The following is a 20,945-nucleotide window of genomic DNA, read 5'->3' as shown; positions in this document are numbered from 1 at the left end:
GATAGAAATACTTTTTATGATCAGATTTACAAAGACAGATGAACTCTTAAGTCCTTGCTGGAATAAGCGAGAAGATTATTTAGGTCAAGAACCTCTAATACAAACACTGCATATCTAATGCGGCAACAGAGCGAGTACGGCTCGGCATTCACGCACGCGAATGTCAAATGAGAAAAAAGACGAAAGTTTCTCTAAAGAAAAAAAAAACATTTTGTCATCTTTTTTGTCTTTCCTTGAAACCTGGCCAAGTTTTAGTAATATTTTGTAAAGACTTAAGCAGCTGGAGGGAAATCCATCCCAAGTACTAACCAACTGTCTTAGATTGGACAGTCTTTATATCTGTTTATGGTCTTGGTGCAAAAAAAAAAATGGTGCAGTTACCATGGCAACCAATGAAACAGGTGTTATTGGCCCACTTGCATCATCAGGGCCGGCCCAACAATGGAGCCGAGTGGGGCATTGCTCCAGGCGGCACTTTTGAAGGGGCAGCAAAGCCCTTTCTTTTTTTTTTTATAAAGGGGAAGAGAGAGAGGGGCGCCGAGTGGTTTTCGCTTACCAAGTTGTCAGTACCCGCTCGGCGCCCCTCTCTCTCCTCTGCCAGCCCTCTAGCTCGATTTCGGTGCCGGCTTGTAATGCTGAGCGCCGGAAGATGACGTCATTTCCGGTGCTCAGCATTATAAGCTGGCACCGAGAGCGAGCAGGGAGACTCGCCGCAGGACTGCGGAAAGGTAAGAACAAGAGGGGGAGGGTAGATAATAGGGAGGGAGAGTAAGGGTAAATAATAGGGAGGGAGGGAGAGGAAGGGTAGATAATAGGGAGGGAGAGGAAGGGTAGATAATGGGGGGGTGGCATTTTAAACTTCGCCGCAGGCGGCATTTTGTCTTGGGCCGGCCCTGTGCATCATACTACACCAGAAAGATTCTTGGGGTGTAACGCGTTGATTTATTTAGTTCTGCAGTGTAATTTACTGCACCTTCACTCCCATCATACCTTCCTTTAGTCTTCCATCGCCAGCGGCAGCGCCATTAGGAAAAATTGTCTTCACAAAGATTCCCATCCGCCCGCGGGCAGAATCCTGTCCTCCGACAATGCTGAACCCGAGACCCTTAATGCAAAGAGAACGCAAACAAAGTCAGGACCTGAAAGCCGGTGCAGAATTTCTAGGACCCGCACCCTATCTATCACAAAGAGGGGAAAGAATATAGAGAGATGGCACCAAATCTATCAAATGTCTGAAATAGACACGGAAGTGTGAATGTCTATCCTGATACTCAGAGGGGAAAACTATTAGAGAGATTAGCTGAGATAAAGCCACAACTAGCACTTGTAATAATAATAATAATAATAATAATAATACATTTTATTTCATTTACTAGAGTTACGATACTCAGATTTATGTGTTTCAGCTCTGCCATGTCTCAAACACTATGGCAAAGGTGTGCAAATTTTTATTGAAATCATCCTTCAGAGACTGGAATCCTACTGGAAGTCACTTTCTGGATTCATTTAATCGGATTGATTTGCGGCCGTGTTGTTCCTCAGTATTATCACAGATATCACGGAATGAGGCACTAACTGGACAATATAAAAAGAGACCTCTGAGGTCCCGAAAGCTTCTCTGAGGTCCTGAAAGCTGACTTCATTTGTTTCTACGTTGGCTAAAAAAATATGTTTTTCTTTTTAACCAAGGGCTTTTTCTAATGTTATGTTTTAAAGTCCGAGGAGGTTTGGAATCAAACCCGATCTATTATTGCATTCTTCTAATGTATTTATTGATGACCGGACTAAGGTGGTCCTTGGTGTCCGATGGTCATAGAGCACAAAGCCTTTGAGAAACGCAGCGGCGGAGGAGAGGACTGCATGTCCTGCCGAAATTAAACAATGAATTATAAACCAAGAAATTAAACTTTTTGGAGAAAATGCTTTACCTTCCCCTGGCCTTTCATCAAGACAATATTAGAGATGATAGATGGCTGAGCCAGTCTCCAGGGGGACTCCACCTGCACCGTGCTTAAAGACCTCGTCGTTTTCTTCACAATGTTGTAGTCCTAACAAAGAGAAATGTTAACGGCCATCATTATCGTAGATAATTAATAAACGCTTCACATATTGCATTCGCTACATTGGCAGAACGCAGCGTTCAATCACAATCGCCTCTAGTCTAAAGCTACAGAGATACTTCTAAGAAAGGCTGAAGACACTTCGTTAATAACTTACACAAGTACGACCAGGGGGGGTCTGAGAAAGATGCAGAGCAAAAAGGAGACAAAGATAATTACATAAAAAATCTTCAACTATAGAAAATCTTTATTCTTTAAGAAAGAAATAGAATCTCATTTTAAGTCATTCCGTACAGGCGTGGTGCAGATTAATTTGTGAATCTAGCAATATTATGTTTAGCAGTTTTTTATATTTCATATTAATGTATAAATGTGTTAATATTATACATTTAGAAGTTAACGAACTGTATTTTATTTAAATATTAATTAATAGGATAAATAACAACATATTCGTTCAAGTCAAAGGTGTCTAACCTGTCTGGACTCCAGCTGCTGTGGGAGAGAATGTTTCCGGCCCCCGCGACATAATTTATCTCCTTTGTCAATATAGGGGTCTCCATTTCCCACCGACAGCTCATCATCTTCACCCACAGACTGCAAGCGACTGCCGCTGCCTGCAAAAAAACCCAGAAACCGAAAACTAAAAGACATCTGCGAGTGCGTGTTATTGCAATCAATTCGATTTGTGCTTTGTTCTTATGGTTGGACCACACAAAAACACCACCAGAACGCATTTTCTGCTTGTATGGCAACAACTTATCAGTGCCCGTTTGGGTTACATGACAATTGAGTCATGGAAGGGTTTGGACATTCAACGGTACCAAGTACGATGTCTCAACTGCTGCGTTTACTTACAAAATAGATAAACCATGAAATAATAAACGCATCAAAAGGGATTTAACTGATCCAGAGGGACTGTTACCATTTCTGTAAATAAAAATACCTTGAGATCGACTTCTGTACTTGAGAAGACTGTTGCCCAGCGTGGGACTCCGGCAAATGTTCCGGCACCCTTCTGTGGGGGTCTTTTCTGGCAGTTCGTCACTTGCAGTCACCTAATATGTAAGGAAGCAGAAACCGAGGTATGATGAATGACCGTGTTATATGAATCGTGTAGCAATCTCACAAGTGCCTCCATACGGATAACACTCCTTGACGACCTAAATCACACGGTCCCTGTTTTTTCCCCCTGATGTCCCTCTTTTCTACAGCCCTCAAGGCCGCATCAATGTGTATGGAAACATAATGGAACATTAAGGTAACATTAAAAGCCATACTGAAGACTAGCCATGCCACCATCCAAATCCACTAAAACAAAAGTATCCCTCCTTTGGTCATTAGACATTTTGGATAACAGATATTAATAAAGGTCATGTGAACCTCATAACACCCAACCACAAACAATATAATGAATTATAGTGGAATTCTAGGGTCCCTAATCTGGCACATTGACATGTTAAAATGGAATCCACCTGAAGAAGACATGTTAAAATGGAATCCACCTGAAGAAGACATGTTAAAATGGAATCCCCCTGAAGAAGACATGTTAAAATGGAATCCACCTGAAGAAGACATGTTAAAATAGAATCCCCCATGAAGAAGACATGTTAAAATGGAACACACTTGAAGAACTTCAACTAAAAACTCAGTTTTCTCTTCCGCTAATATGGCTATGCCCGTGATTTTTATTAAGATGGATTTTTCACTACAAGATATCCTTGAGTTTTTTTTTTCTAGATACTCTCACAATTCCAAGAACCAAGTAACTTTTTCGGTTTTATAGCTGGTAGAAAGACAAGCAAACTATGAGGGCCAAATGATTTTTGTTGGCCGACAAATCCCTGTTATTTCTGGGTCTCACGGCAACCTTGCTGCATTTCGTGCCTCCTTATAAATTATGGAATGTGCTGTTTGTCTGCAAAATAGCCAAATCTGGGATATTTCAGACCGTCTACTTCAGTACACAGATGCTTTTCGGTATAGAAGATTGATGTTCAGCACCGTTGATTTGCGTTGAGTTGGAATAAGTTTAGCAAATTCCTTTCAATCAATCACAAACTCTTCCCTCGTTCTATTTTAAAGGAGCTATTACTAAAGTTCTCTAAAATATATATTTTTAATACTTTCATGCTTCCGTATTATTTTACGTACGGAGTAAGCCTGGGAGTTTATGACGAGTCTCTTGTGCCCAGTCACGTATGTAGCCATCACACTCTTTTTACTCCGCTTTCAGTGCCTCTCCCCGTTTACTCCTTTTATATCGGGTGAGTAATTTTAGGTAGAAGTTACTACCCAGGGCTGATGTCCCAAAAAAACAAAAGATTACAGGTAATTCCAAATTCTCCATTGGCCTAGCTAATTAGAAAGGGATAATGTATTCCGTAATTAAGGCCAATGGAGTAGAGTAATGCTGTCTAACATCAATATAAGAGCCACAATCATCTTTAACACGGTGTCCACACCTCGCCTCTCACTGTGATATATGTTAAGCACAAATCATATATACTGGAGTTTTAGTTAAAAGAGACAAAATGGAGAAGGGGGTGGAAACCAAAATAAAATTGTGTATTTATAATTAAAATATTAATTATTTCTAAAATATAAAAACGTCCACTACATACAACTCTTACATATACAGTATATATATATATATATATATATATATATATATAGTTCTTTCTAGAAAGTCCACGTTTAAAAATAGAAGGAAAATAAACGGTAGAAAAACGTAAAAAATGGCAACTTTCAAAATGCATCTATTGCAAAACGCAGTTTAAATGCCTTGTATTTTTTTTGGGGGGTAAACTAAAAAAAAAATATTCATGCTTAAGGTTTCAAGAATTATCTCAGTAGTAATGGCTTTTATGGGGGACACTCTATTGACCCCTATTGGCTGAAATCTTTAGATTTTTGCTTCCCTGCTGACTGAAATCTTTAGATTTTTGCTTCCCGAACTTCTCAGGGCAAAAACAACAAATCTGCAATTTTGTATTCATTGTTTACCCATCAAAAAATCACATTTCCAAAAATATGCAATGGGCCTTCAGACATTGTCCAACTTCATTTTTAATTTTATTTTTCTACCTTTCTCCTCTCGTTCTTTCTCTTTTTTGTCTCTCATTTTGAATCGGTTTCTAGATAACAAACTAAGTACACAAGATACATATTTTCAAAGCTCACATCTGTTCATTACCTTATTCGCTGCTTTTTAATCTCGGCCAAAACTGGCTTTTTTCGGTTGTATACACAAAATTTCATTCCATTTTAAAGAGCATTGGCTCAAATCAGTAACAATCACTCTTAAATAAACACGGCACATGAACTGAGGCTTTATTTAGTTATCGGAGTGGAAACCATCAACATAAGAAAGTCCAAGAAAGATTACGGCACCTCCCCAAAAGGAGAGTATGAGAACACGGTGAGATTTTCCGGCTTCATTATCCCAAATAAAGGGGAAGTTCCATGTGAAAATTATTTTTCTATTACACCGTATACAGTATTTTATGTTCCAAAGAAAACTTTATCTTATTTTGTTCCCTTTATCTGCAGATCTGGGGGCTGCCATTGTTATATTGATATTTTTAGACAATTTTCCCAGCTCAAGCACGACACTGAGCTGATTCTTTACGGCAATGCTAATGAAGTCCAGTCCTCCAAGGGCTTCCCTTAGTCAGAGTGTCTGGATAACGGACTACGACTGAGCCATTCTATTTTAACCCCAAGGCATCGGGGCTGGACCTCCTACCCCATCCCGCAAGGGGGCTCCAGGTAGCCAAAGCCAGAAAGTTCCCAGGTATACCTATGAACCGAACATAGAGCTTTTTACTATAGAAACTTCTATTGATGTTTGGTCTGATTACTTGGATTGAGATAATTAAAATGATTAAAATATCTGAATATTTATCCTAATATATAGGGTGTTTTATATATATATATATATATATATATTCAAATTAATAATAAGAATGTTTTCTGTGAATCCAGCAATAAGTAAACCGTAACTGTCTGATTTATTGCCAATCTTTTGCTAAAGTAATTTTATTTTTCGAATACTGCCAGAGCCCTTTGTGCCAACAAGCGTTCCTCGAATAACTTTCCACGGGCTCTTCCAAGACTCGTTTCAGAGTGCTGTGGCTTTTAAGACGTTACCTCACTTCAAAAGTCGTTATCGAACCTTATAGATTGGCACAGACGTTATTCTCAACTATTACTTCAGGTCCCTATTGTCTCAAAAAAAGGAAAATCAACAGCATTAACTCCTTAACGGCCAGAGGAACTTCAAAAAAAAAAAGCATCCCTGTTTATTATTATTACAGCACAGTCAGTAGCATTTAAAGATTAATAATATTAAAAATATAATATGAAATAAAGTTAAACTCATTATTTTATGCTGAATTACTTGTATTATTTTTATATTTGTCTCTGGCACTTTATTTTAACCAAAAGCAAGGAATTTCAACTTAAGGCAGTCAGAGAAGAGAGTCATTACATTTTCCACGATGACATCAGGAGTTGAGTAACGTTTCCAAATGGGCCATTTTATTGCCATGTGATTGCAGTTATTAAATATTATCCGCCATACAATAAAAGTCGGACGGGTTTCTGCACTCTGCTCAAATACTCAGTTGGGCTGAGGGCTGTTTTTTTTTAAATATACATACGTTTTTTATGGTTTATGGGGGAAATTGCACTTTATGGGTCTGTGGGCCGTATTTCACACAACAGTTGCTTTCATCATTCCTAGAATTGAACATCTGTCGATACGCTTAAGGAAGAATAGATACTGCAGGGTAAAAAAAGCCTTTTATATCAACTAAACCCATCAACTAAATCTGCTGGGGAATGAGATTTATAATTTTATAGTTCGTCCTATTATTTACTTGTTCAGGACGAGCTGGTACCGGAGATGGGGCAGTTAGCGGTTGGCCAGGTAATAAGGCACCAGTTCCTTACCGCTGCCGGTGATGTGCTACGTCATGAAACGCCATCCGTATCAGCTAAATCGGAAAGCTCCCATGTATGTCAATACCTAGAAACTCAATGGTTTGGCCCAGAGGCTCTCTGGGCCAAACCATTACAAATGGATCACGGTGTCCAAGGATTACAGCCGACTACCAGGGCTCAGAACCTTCTGATCCGTGGGTTGGGGTAACATTTAGATTTACAAACTTTCTGTACATAGTGGCTGATTCATCCGACCAGGCTCAGCACGGCCCCTAACATCTCCCCACCAACACCAGCAGGGTCTCCAGAGAAGGGGTCCCGGAACATTCCAGTCTATGTAAATATAACACAGTATTAAAAGATATTACTGGATTCACATAACGCGCACATTGCTCATATGTATATTTTGGGAAGTAAAAGCAAGTGCACATTTGTTTAATCAATACAACAGAGAACTTCATAAAGTATTTATCTTGCAACATGTTGGTCTGTATTGTATCCAGTGGGAAACTTGGAAATAAGATGTGAGATGGGTCATACGACTTAATCTGGGATATTTAAAAAAAATAAATGCACAAAAAAGTGCCGTCCAAAACATGTTTCCATAAAGCAAAAAAACAAACAAAAACAAAACAATGGAATGGAGATTTAAGTTCCTTCATAAGTTATTATTTAAGTATTCTTGGCTAAAAATGATCAGAAACAATTCACAGATCTGGAGTCTTCCTTCCTGTTTTATCTTGAAGTAATCCCGCACGTTGGGGCCAAAAATGCATTCTCTCCTGTGTATCATGATGTTTTCTGCAGCTTTCGATCTCTACTATTTGTCAAGATTAGAAGATAATATGGTTTGGTGACCATGAAATGCAGCAAAATGTCTAACGTCAGGCAAACATTCATTAAAGTCACACCCCAGCTCTCATATCCCCTTAATGCATTTGACAGGGGTGTCCAAGTTTTTTCTGCAGTGGGCCACTTCATCAGAATTGTATACGTGCGCGGGCCACACTCATTTTTCAGAAAATGGCCTTTAATAAAATATGCAGATTAAAATAAAGTAAATGACACAAATTGTTAACAGCAATATCAGGCATTCCCAGATTCCAGCATGTACTGGTTGGCTGGGCATGATAGGAGTGTGATTGCTGTCAACAATCATATAAATGAATATTGTTATTGTATTTTTTGTTTGGTGTGTTAACCACACTTTTATTAAAAGTAAGAAACACACCACAATTGGACAAAAAAAATCAACAATATTACTCGGCATGATAGGAGTGTGATTACTAACAGCAATCACACCCAGGCAACCAGTAAATGCTGTAACCTAGACATGATGGGACTGTGATTGCTGTTACCAATCACATTCCTATCATCCTAAATCAGCCAGTACATGCTGGTACAGGGTGGCTGTAAGTGATGTGCAGACCCCATACTGCTGGCAGCATCAATACACAAGGGGGCAGCTAGCCAGGTTTCCCTATAAATCTGGGACAGTTGGCAGATATCAGCCGGTCCCACCCTGTATTCACTAAGGCAGACTGTTTTAGAGATATTTGGTGTTACTAAAATAACTACTACTGGAAGACTATTTAAGTCTGGAGTGATTATACGAACACATACAGACAGCCTTTGTCGGAATAAGCCGCCCAGCGGGAATATATCTGATTAGAGCCAACGCACAGGCGGCGTTTCTATTTAATTCTAATCTACTACTTAACGCGACCCACCAGTCACTGCGATTGCGATAAGCATGGAAATTCCATTAATAGAGCAGCAATACTCCTGCTGAGATGCATTAACCAGATGTGACGTTTTTTCCAGTAAATCTCCCGCAGGGGCTCGGGGTCCCTGAGACACCTGGATGATTCCCGAGATGCAAAGCCTTCACTTCTTTAACATCGTCTTACAAAGCATCAAAATTATTTGCGAGTGGATAGACGTAGGTGATTTTTGGGTTAGGTTTTACTGGCTAGTTTCCTTTTTTATCAAGGTTTTTAGCTATATTTTTAGGGCAGAATTAAAGGGACAGCACTGCTACTGCCCTGATAGGCGGCAAAACTGGTTACGCTGCTCGCGTGTAAATAGGCCCTGGGGCGGGTGTTGGCATAGCGTGTATAGAGGCAGGGGAAAACGACCACGTGGCCGCAGTTACATGGACATGTGCTTGTAAACACGCAGTTCCCGTGTAGACCCAGTGGTCTGAATGCAGGGGTCATTTAAAAATATCTCACAACACGGCTTTAGGGTTTTCATATTTTTTTCACAGGCCAACGCTTCCATAGTGGACACTAATTGCTCAAACAGATATCTCCCAATTGACCTGACCCCAAACATCTGGAATTACATGACAAAAACAAACCTCCAGTGACTAGAATACCCCGTACCACACACGTGTCCCGTTGTTCAGCAGGATCAGTCCCTCTGCCCCCCTTTTTTCTCTCCTGATGTCTCTATTTATAAGAATTCTTGGTGGGTCACAATAATATCAGGGAACTCTTTGTATGAAGCCTGTCTACCCAGGGTCAGCTTCTTCTTTCTTAAGAATGCCCATGCCCCCTACACGTTATCTCAGGGCTTGACAAATTTGTTGTGAATCTAGGCGCCAGGTAAAAAAGTTAGGAGCCAGGATTTTTTTAAACTAACAGTTGGTCAGGAGTGATCTGATCATCATCAGCCCACTTACTAAACTCACAGCGCTTGACCTGGAAGCACCCTGGACTTTCAGGTCAGTGCTGTTTGTTTTTTTTTTAAATACATTTTTTTCATTTTTTTTAACTCTTTCGATGCTGATGTTCCATTGGAGCACAGCATTGACAGATATTTAGTCCCCACAAGCTTGTGGGGACAAATGTTAATCCCTGCAATGCCACGAATGTGTCATACACAATTGTGGCATTGAAGGGGTTAACGCTGCACTGTCGCTCTCATGGAGTGATCAGGCAGCAGGGGGCTGTTGGGGCTGGTCTCCACACCCATGGCGAGACCAAAGAACCCTCTCCCCTGTCCCTGAAGCTGCCTCTGGCAGCTGGGAAGCAATTGCTGGTCTATAGACCAGCCACTGCAGGGGGGAGTCTATGATGACTGCTGTAGGCTTCTATGCCTACAGGAATCATCAAAGGGCTTGTGGGGGCTCGTTTTTTTGCTGTTGCTGGTCTGCCTGCGCTTCCAGGCAGACCACCGGCAGCAGAGCCCCTTACAAAACGGGAGTTAACCCCTAAAACGCCGCAATCGCGGCATTGAAGGGGTTAACGCTGCACTGTCGCTCTCAGGGAGCGATCAGGCAGCAGGGGGGTGTTGGGGCTGGTCTCCACACTCATGTGGAGACCAAAGAACCCTCTCCCCTGTCCCTGAAGCTGCCTCTGGCAGCTGGGACTCAATTGCTGGTCTATGAACCAGCCATTGCAGAGGGACTCTCTATGATGACTGCTGTAGGCTTCTATGCCTACAGGAGTCATCAAAGGGCTTGTGGGGGCTCGTTTTTGCTGTTGCTGGTCTGCCTGGGCTTCCAGGCAGACCACCAGCAGCAAAGCCCCCAAAACGGGAATTAACCCCTAAATGCCGCGATCGCGGCATTGAAGGGGTTAACGCTGCGCTGTCGCTCCCATGGAGCGATCAGGCAGCTGGGGGGTGTTGGGTGAGATCCCCAGACTTGTGTGGGGACCCAATCAACACACAAACCCCTTCCCTGAGGCTGCCTGTGGCAGCTGAAAACACGATTGCTGCTTTTCCAGCAACCGCGTTTTCAGCCTACAGGCTCACTCCGTGGGAGTGATCTCAGGCTCGGGGGCGGGCTCGGAGTGGCTGTGCTGTCTGCCCAGACTTCTGGGCAGACAGCAACAGCGCCCCCGTGTGGTGACTCAGCCTCTTACATCCACAATTTTTTCTGGATGTAAGAGGCTGACAAAACCTAGGCGCCAGGAGAAAATTCTCTGTCGCCATGGCGACCTGGCGCCTGGGATTTGTCGAGCCCTGCGTTATCTGACTTCACTCCACCCACTTCACCTCCCACTCCCCACCCACTTCACCTCCCACTCCCCACCCACTAAAAGGCTGTATAAGACTAGCCACACCCCTGCAAGCAGCTAGATGGAGAACTTTCGTTAGCCTTCCCCGGGAAGCTCCAAGGAGTGAATAACCTAAATAACCTTCCCAAAAGTCACTACAAAACGAGGCTTTTTATCTAGGATTAGTGGACTGATTTTCCGCATCAACATTTCCATTTAAATACCTTGTAAGAAAACTTCTAAAGATATACTCAACTTTTATAATTAATTAGAATATTTTTCTTCCACAAACAGAAGCAATAACCCCAAGGACAGTCATATATTAGCGTTTAGTATACCCTTACTTTAATATGTTTTAGATTTAAATATATACACTAACATTCCAAATGTAGCTGTTTTCATGGAAAACCAGGACATTTCTAGCTGTAACATAATTGCACAAGGGTTTTCTAACGATCAATTAGCCTTTTAAACTTAAACTTGAACACAACGTGCCATTGGAACACAGGAGTGATGGGAGTGATAAAGGGCCATTGGAACACAGGAGTGATGGGAGTGATAAAGGGCCATTGGAACACAGGAGTGATGGGAGTGATAAAGGGCCATTGGAACACAGGAGTGATGGGAGTGATAAAGGGCCATTGGAACACAGGAGTGATGGGAGTGATAAAGGGCCATTGGAACACAGGAGTGATGGGAGTGATAAAGGGCCTCTGCACGCCTATGAAGAGATTCCATTAAAAATGAGCCGTTTCTGGCTACGATGATCATTTACAACATTAACCCCATCTGCGATGGATTTCTGATTTATTTCATGCTATTTTAATGGACACAATTTGCTTTTCTTTCAAAAACGAGGACACTTCTAAGTGACCCCAAACATTTGTACCAATGAACAAATAAAGAAATAAAACCGTTGGTGATTTTTTTCCACTAGAAGAGTTTGATTACCCCGTTTGGCAGGAGTGATGTTCCAGGAGCCTGTTTATAAAGCGCAATAATAATCTGTACCGCATAAAAAAATGTAAAATAGGGGTTTTGTGTCACCCTTTCCGAAGCCGTTTGCCAACGGGTACAAAGCACATCAAGTGTTTATCTTTTTACACCCATGCGTTAATTATCACTGATAAGTTCACGACATTATTATATACCGGAGTCATTAATAACAAATGAACTCACTGTCATCCCGCGCCGATATCAGCAGCAAGATATGGAAACCAGGACGTTAAACCAGCACAATGAAGTGATACGGAGGACTATCGGGGTTAAGATAACAAGTGACGTCCAGGAGCAGAAGAGCGTGCACAAGGTAATGGAGGCCATTATGAGTTATTATGTATTTTACACTAATTAGCTGTGGACAGATGGCGGTGTTTGCGTACGCACTCAATATTCGCATTAGACCGGAATAATTCGCACAGCCATCAGTTTTATCCCAGGTTAATGACCATGCTTGCCAAACTGCACTCTACTGTAAAATTCTTGTAAAAAAAATAGAATTTGCAAGATAAAATGTAAAATGCATGATCGCTTTAAAGATGTATTGTTCCTGTACAGGTCCTCTCTCATCCTGTATTTTGAGTGGTTTTGGTACCTGTATTAATAATAAAATTAGGTATACACACTATTGTTCCTATGCAGCCTTACATTGCGCATGTTCCATGGACCTCACAGGCATCTGCAAGATTTTTTCCAGGGTGGGGCAAATATCCCCTCTCATCTTTCCCCTATCCCACTCCAATACCTACGTATCTCCTCTTCATTGCCTACCTCTTTTTTTGCTCAGGAGAGCGGTTTCCCAGTGAGAGGCAAATGTTAGTTACCCATTAAAAGGAAAAATTATATGACAGTGGTAGTAGTAGCAGCATGTACCTGTGCAACATGAGATCATGAGAACCCCAATAGCTGGGGTGGTAAAAATTAGCCACAACTAACCCAAAAAAAGACCTTGTGCCCGCAGCATACAAACTATGTCACTGCGCAGGCAGGGACTCTGCGCCTGTAAAGGAGCAGCTGCCAGAGTGAAGGGGAGGAGACCAGATCGAGGAAAGCAAGAAAGTAGACAAAACCACTGTAACTGCAGGGGAGCGAGAAACAGTAGGCTGTTTAGAGTGGGTTAATATGACTACTTAACCCACTCTAAACAGCCTACGGTTTCTCGCTCCCCTGCAGTTACTCCAGCAGGCCTCTGATTTTCCAGGAGTGGGGCAAATACCCCCGGATGCCCGTGGTGCCCATAGAGACCTGACCTCCAGGGACTTTTCGAATGTCCATTTGTTTTATTGCATTGATACTGTAATCAACTGCATACCTTCCATTGTATCATATTAATATATCCACACATTAAACAAACACCATAAAGTACGACAACATTCTGCTTCAGCCCAGGAAACTATGCCGCCTGTTAATATAGTAATAGCCTCATACCAGATTGTATCAGCATTGTTAATGAATAACATTATCTGTTTAACGAGTACTTTCTTAAAGTGAACATAAACAGAATGTAGTGTAGAGTGATCCCGAGTACCTGCAGACTGTTAATTGATAAAGGGGCACTCCAGGAACATTTAAAGTGATCCCTATAAATAATCATTCTTTTCCTGCTCTTTGTCTCCCAAATAGTTAGCTTGAGGGCTGAACACATCTCCTGCTACTTGCACCCACCTATTATACCCACCACCCGCCAGCTCCGGCTCAGAGAGGTTTCCGGGGAAGAGAGGGGTGTCTAGTGAGACCCCCATGCGCATTTGTAGAAAGCACAAAATCAGTGTGGCAAAAACAGAACTGTGGTTGGGGTAGTGCACTGCTGCTCTGCAGCTGCAGCTTCTCCTATTAGCAAAGTCTTTTTCATGTTATTTAAGTATATTAACTGATTGAAGAGTGTATATTAAAAGAACTTCAATATGCATTATTTATTGGTGAGGCTGCATGGGTCACTATACTGTCCTCAAACCACAGATACGTATCATAGTTCAGCCATGGTTATTGTAACTAATTTACAATCAGAGGGATTGGGAAAAAATATGTTTTCTTCACTTAATATATTTGTTAGCAAATTATTTAGTTACTCCATTGTATATAATACTAGTCAACTAAACAAAACACTCAAATATAGCTTTAAAGGACAAAGATCTACCACTAGAGCTGAGATGACTTTTCCTTTAAGGAGGCAGCCCTTCCAAGGCTCTTCATTGATGGGGGAAAGACGGAACAGCTGGTTTTGTTTTGGCGCTCGGCAATTTCTTGTAACATTTGTATTACCAACAAAAAAAAATACAACATTACCTCATATATTATTTCCTCTACAAAAACCCCATTCCCACAGAACAGGAAAGTAAACATAATTCACCGAACAATGGCTCCACGAGTAGGCAACGCTGGAATGATTAAGGAATATGAATGCACTCACAGCTGCTGGTCCTGAAGAAGGCTCATGGCACTCTTTGTCATCTTCTCCGTCTGGTTCTACGTTTTCCTTGTTGTCAGTGGAAGGACAGACATCCTGGGCTGCGCAGGCGCTCACTAAATCAGGCAAACTCGTAGATGGGTACTTCAAGAAATCCACCTCGTTGCCATCCTGAAAACAAGAGGGTCTTATGATGAGCGAACAAAGTTCATTAAGTTCTAATGTCCTACAGAACCTACCAAGTCCAACCATGATATATCGGCGAAGACTTTTATATGAAGCGTATGGTCATATATTTTAATTGGAGTTGTTGGAGCCAAGGCACACTAAAGATTTGAAGAACTATTAGATAATGCTGATTTCTAGGGACATGGTACAAGCACCAAGCGATAGGCGAGCTGTCGGTAGTAATAAAAAAACGATCCCCGCGTTTCCCTCTTGCGAGTGTGATCACAAATTGAAACATAGTTGTTTACAAGATTAACCAGTTGATAATTGATGCAAAATGAATTAAACATACACCTACCCTGCTGGCAACAACAAGCTGAACAAGTCCCGCTGTCGCCCGGAGAATAGCCACGGCTTCTTGGTGAGAGAGTCCAACCAGAGACTGGCCATTAATCATTAGTAACTCGTCCCCAGCCTTTAATCTGCCATCCCTACAGAGAGAAAAGGAACAGCTGCATGTAGGAGACGCGTGAGCTTTCACATGTAATGCACACGTTTAATTCAATTCATTTATTAATTGTCTCAGAGGGGAATGTGGCCCATGGAACAGCGCAGCTAACCGGAAGGGGCTTCGACTGGGTGATGAGGTGGGTTTAGGATAATGGAGTTAAGGGACATTGGATAAGGGACTTTGGGAGGTCCTGTATAAATAGGTCTCTCCATTTTGTGACTTCTAATCAGTTTTTCTTACCTGAATCTTCCCTCCCTCCATGTTATTAGTAGAGTTACCAAAGGTTTTCTCGTCGGTGTCACAGTGGCGGGGCTGGTCAGTGTAAGGTGGGGTGGAATAATGGTTGGCTAATAGGAAATAGTGTGTTTCTGGTTTGGTTGGTGGTTTGGAGCTGGTCGGTGTCTCAGAACCTGGTGTGGGAAAGGTGCGTCTCGGTAGGCCCTTTCCCGATTGGTTTTGTTGTTGGGGTTAATGGTGTTATATGTATGGGAAGGGGGGAAGTCATTGTCAGTGGGATGCTTGGAAAACAATGGGGGAATGTATGCACTGTATTGCTTTTGGTGGCAATTCTGGCAATTACTTTATCACGTTAATAATTTTTTGTGGTTTTGTTTCCCATACATATTAAAATCTGTGGCCAATTTTTATCCTAACAATTTCACAGGAGTTCTCTAATTATTGTGGACCTAAAGCTCACAGAATGTAAGATACAGGCCAATTATCAGCTGCTTTAGGTGTCGTGAAGCTGTGGTCCATTGATGCCCACATGGTCTCACATGATGGGTAAGAGGCACATGTGTTGATGTGACTGTAGGAATGAAGCCCTGGCTGCGTGTGACATTACGTCCCAGCCTTTCCTCTCTATTGTGTGTTTATGATTTTCCTGTCTACTCTTTGTTTTAATGAGTACAGTCATCTCCTGATGATGCTGCAACTCTAATGTGTGAAGCTATGTTAGGAAACTGCTCTATGAATAATCATCACGTCTAGGAGGTTCCTTCACCCACCATACACATAACATGCTTAACTGAGATCAACTGGGCAGAAGGTGGAAAATTTAATCCACCCTAAAAATCACAGTACTTGCCTAGTAAGTGTCAACATCTTCATAAACAATGTTACTGGCGATTCAGATGTTAGCATGCATTGGGTCACCTACAAAAATACAATTTCCATTCCTTCCAACATATCAAACATCCAAAGCGGATCGCTTTGTTCTACCGGGTGTAGACATGGTCAAGAGGTGTTCATGAAGGCCATCATTTAGAATAATGTATTTTATTCATTTCCAAAAACGTTCATGGTTTTATACATGTTATAGTGACTTTTAGAGCTGTAGAACCCTGTGATACCTTCATATCTAGCAAACATTCTGAGTGGAAAGAAGGATTTGGATCCTAAAGAAGGGAGTTTAGCAATTATGTGTTCTGTACGTGATGATCTGTCCCGATTGTACTAAAGTATTCTGTAGTATTCTGAAACACTAATTAATTTTGATCACTGGGATATAAAAAGGAACAAAGTTTAAAGACAACCACATACCTGTCAGCAGATCCACCTTCTTCTACATGGGCAACAACGATTCCATGAGGGGACCTTTTAGAGCCTCGGCCTCCGGTAATCTGGATTCCCAACCCTTTAGGTCCCTTTAACATGTGCATCTTCCAAATGCAACAACCATCACGCTGAAAAAGGGACATATTTCGGGTAAGGCAGCTTATGTATAGTATATATAGAGGATGGGGGAAGGCAGGAACACACAGGGTATTGGCCGGTAGATGCAGGTACAAGCAGGTTATTGCCAAGGAGTGCACTGCCAATGTCTCCCTGACCCCAATAATCCATTCATTGACATGGTAGACTTTCTTCACAAAGTAGATGGAGATTTGGTATAGAGGAGCAGCCTGCCGTTTAGCATATTCTTACAGTAATATAAACACATTTCAGTGGTCAATGAATGGGTTACTGAGTTGTCAAACTTTTCAGGAATGCAAGTTAGGGAGAGAGTTACACAGCACATAATAAAGCTCCTTCTATAATCTGCATTCCGAGAGACTTCTAAGACAAAAGACACGTGCAACTCCACATTCTATTACTACATCTATACGCAGAAGATTGCTATCAGCACTAAGGAGCCTATAGTAGATGATTTATTCATATACCATGGCGCGAGACATTCATACGCTACTCAGTGCTGGGCTAGCATCTCATTAACCACCAAAGTATAACCAAATCTCTTAAAGGGACAGTATACTACCCCAAACATTCATGCACATTAAAACTACTTTAATATACATAAACGTATAAAAAAATATCACTGGTGGAAGAGCCCCTTGAAATTAGTAGGAGCACCAAAGGCACATGCGCGCCATCACAAGCAACCATTGCTGGAGGCGTTCATGATTGCTCAGTGCTGAGCAGGAGAGGAGTTCGGCCGAAGGCATCTCATACAAGGCGAATGAATGAATGAATGAATGTGGTTCTGGGAGACATACTAAATGTATAAAGAGCTTATGATGAGTCCCTCTATGGCTTAAGAAAAACAAGGTAACATCCAGTCATTCCGTACATTAATATGGATACGAGGGATATGTACCTTTAATCTGTATCACCTGAGCTGGGTTAAATATTTTATGAGATCAAATAAAACGAAAGAAAAATATGTTGCTTTTGGTTTCCTTGAACTTAAAAGGAATGAATCGTAATCAGATGCTCATTTTTTTAAAATCTACTATTATCTATAATTATCTATTTCTAAGAGAACAACATCGTAGATTATCATTGATTGATGATTAGTATTTATCAATTTCCTGTTGGAATGGTAGCTTTACTTTGTTCCTTGGATTCCTCTGGCTGTAGATGTATCAGATCATTAAGTTAAGATTGTTGGAGATAGAATAACTACATGATTCATGCATCACACCAACGAACGCTTAATGGAAACATACCGTGCTGAATTTATTTGGATTGGCCATATGGTCAAACTAGCGTTAAGCTCCCTAGCAGCAAGCCTTGCCATGTTTATATCCAATATATGCAGACGTGTCAGAAAATCTAGGACATGTTTGTCAAGTACCAATGTGTTAATCTAAATATTTATGCGTTTGAAGGTGATCCAGTTTCAAGCCTGAATCCAATTTATTTTTCCCTGAACTATTGCAACGTATGTTAACTGTAAAAAAAAAATTTATAATTCAGTTACATCTGGGTTTCCCAAATCACATATCGGTTAAAACCAGAATCAAAGGTGGAAAGTCTATATAGGCATATGGCTCCTGAGTTGAAGACGAGACCCACGTCTGATTAAGGTGGTCTGAGTCTGTATATCAAGAAAAAATGGGCAGTCTAGATGGATGGGTCTGATCTGCTGTGATATTATTCAATGTTCTAGATTTTCTGTCTCCCTGCTCTGACACCACATCTGCTTCTAATAAACACAAAGGCAGATTATTTGGGTCAAAATATCCCTTAATTTTTCACGATGCATCAGGGAAGGCTACAGGCAGCCTAAACACTCTTCAGCTCTGTCTTAGAAGATGACGCATGAGAGTATTTACAATGTTTGGTCAATCTTAAAATAACCTCAATAACTTAAAAAATTAAAAATATAATGTGACAACAAGACAGCAACACACATACAACCCAACATAGGTTATCTAAGACTTCCGATTATTATTGAAGATGGACAACATATTTCTTTATACTCAATGAGCTAGAGAAACACACCTTTGGTGAACTCTCACATGGCTTGGACATGGTCCTTCCCACCTTCGTAACATGGTGTCTACGAGGCTCATCTTCTTCACAGTGGTATGATTGTGTATTTCTTGAGTCATCTCCTCCCATAGCCTCATCACAAGAATGGGAGCCATCAATGTCCATAGGTATCTGATGTCCATTTTCATGAATGGCCTCCTGGGTGCCTTTGGTTTCATTGCTTTCTTTAGCTGAAGTCCTTGAGATGACCCCAAATTTCCTGGTTCTTTTTCCATTTTGTGTTGTTCTGACACTTTGCTGTGAGGTAGAACTTGCTTTGGGTTCACAGGTGGAGCCGTGGCTGCCATTTGACGGAGGAAGAGGAGCTTTGCGTTTAATGCGGCGCAACATGATCAGGTAGATAAATCCGCCATTCCAGCACTGCTCAGCCAGGTAACTGGGGGGGAAAAAACAAACATGGTGCTTCTTAAACACTTCCGCACAATATAGACTGTGAAATACATGAACATTTTACTAGAAAAAGTTTAAAGCAATTGAATCAGCATGTTCGAATCTGGAGTCAATCTAGAAATTAGAAACTCTTAAATGTTACTTTCTTTACATATGCAATATTTTGGTTACAGCCACCCTGTTAATACATCTAATTATGTCTTATCTTACTAAATGGCTATAAGCAACTTGCTGAGGGGGCCTTCTCAGGAACGTCTTTGATAATACATTCTGAATACGAGTTCACCTGCAAATTGACCTGGGTTTGACTTGGAGTCTCCGGGTAAAGACCAGCTTCCCAGAGTCTCCGGGTCAGTTTCTTCTTTCTCTGAGCAACATTTGGTCATGCCCGCTATCTCCCATGTTCTGACTACTCCATGACCATTCTTCCCGGCTCCCTAAAAAGTTCCCTTATTCTAAAAGCCCTCTGGAGCATTTCTAGCCTCAAACCTACACAAAGCCACTCGACAATAGAGGGAGAGCTTTGGGTAGCCTAAACTGGGAAATGTATCATAAAATGATTCTGGAATCCGTACAGCCGAGAGATTAACTACTACATTAAATTCTGAATAGCACTGGGGCCTTTCTGCTGTCATTTTTCTGCATAGGAGTTTTGAGAGTCGTCCAAATACAAAGCGACAGCTCTGGCAGAGCAGTGAACCTTCTGTCTGCTAGTTATATGATCAGATTTCATAGGAAACCATAAAGTAAGGGAGTGCGAACAAGTCAAATCTGGCATTTTCAATGAAAAAAACTTCTGCAGGAGTGTCAAATATTCCATAAAAAAGTTTGGTAAGCCCTATTTTTTTTTTACGTTAAATGCAAATCTCAGCATCAATTCCGCCAAAAGCGGTGTGAAAATGACCAAGTTACTGGTGTGTTACGGAAATAAGCCTCAGCAGATCTGTCATTTTTTGAAGACCTTTGCAAGCTTAATGACATGAAAACACAAAAACCTTGAAGCTTCTTTTGCTTCGGTAACAACCTATCAGTGCCTGCTTTTGTGTCACATGACAATTAAGTGGTCCCACCAAAATGATGAACAAGTCAAACTTTACGTGATTATATCAATGGATGTTTTACTACAAATGGAGTTTCTAGAGCTGCTTTTAGTTGTGAAAGTGTGACATTCAGGTAGGACAGGTAGGTAAAACAGCACCATTATGGCGCTCATACGTCGAGACGATATGAGAAACCACACATAATAAGGGACTTCCAGTCTGACCCGAGCCCCAATTATATATCGGGTAAATGTAGGTCTGTCTCTTTACGGTATTTGACGTCAGACATGTTGGGGGAAGCAGATGGGGAGCGCTGTGAGCCTCACATCTTAGTGAATAATATAGGGGAACATTGTAGAGATGATCACTCGAGATATAACTTGCCTGTAAGTCAAGCCGGAAGATCTGCGTCTGGCTTTCTTCAAATGATTCCAACCAACCCTAAGACAACTCTTCTTTATTAACACCAAACACAGACTATCTTTTCTCTGATTTCCAAGCCCGGTTTGTTCCCATGCTCCATTCAGAGCCGAGAAATTCTCTGTCAGACTTGAGGTCAATTATCATTGTGAGGAAAGGAATATTGGGAAATTCTTCTACAGATGAATTCATTAACCTTGTGATCTTCTACAACTCGCAACA

General features: G+C 41.3%; 1 protein-coding gene across 3 annotated transcripts in view; it reads right to left on the bottom strand.

Moving 5' to 3' along the window:
• PDZD2 (PDZ domain containing 2) overlaps window positions 1–20,945 on the bottom strand; it is a 100,714-nt gene that overhangs the window by 37,392 nt on the left and 42,377 nt on the right. For all 3 annotated transcript variants that reach the window (XM_053448153.1, XM_053448154.1, XM_053448155.1), the window contains exons 2-9: window positions 18,823–19,249; window positions 16,639–16,781; window positions 14,944–15,076; window positions 14,421–14,588; window positions 3,004–3,115; window positions 2,535–2,674; window positions 1,929–2,048; window positions 991–1,105 (exon numbers count right to left, since the gene is read on the bottom strand). In XM_053448153.1, the coding sequence (XP_053304128.1) occupies window positions 991–1,105; window positions 1,929–2,048; window positions 2,535–2,674; window positions 3,004–3,115; window positions 14,421–14,588; window positions 14,944–15,076; window positions 16,639–16,781; window positions 18,823–19,249 (1,358 nt within the window). The remainder of the gene's footprint in view (window positions 1–990; window positions 1,106–1,928; window positions 2,049–2,534; window positions 2,675–3,003; window positions 3,116–14,420; window positions 14,589–14,943; window positions 15,077–16,638; window positions 16,782–18,822; window positions 19,250–20,945) is intronic.

Source organism: Spea bombifrons, chromosome 1 (assembly GCF_027358695.1).
Source record: "Spea bombifrons isolate aSpeBom1 chromosome 1, aSpeBom1.2.pri, whole genome shotgun sequence".
Lineage (NCBI taxonomy): Eukaryota > Metazoa > Chordata > Amphibia > Anura > Pelobatidae > Spea > Spea bombifrons.
The sequence above is the reverse complement of the archived record's forward strand: the minus strand, read 5'-3'. Positions and strand labels throughout refer to the sequence as shown.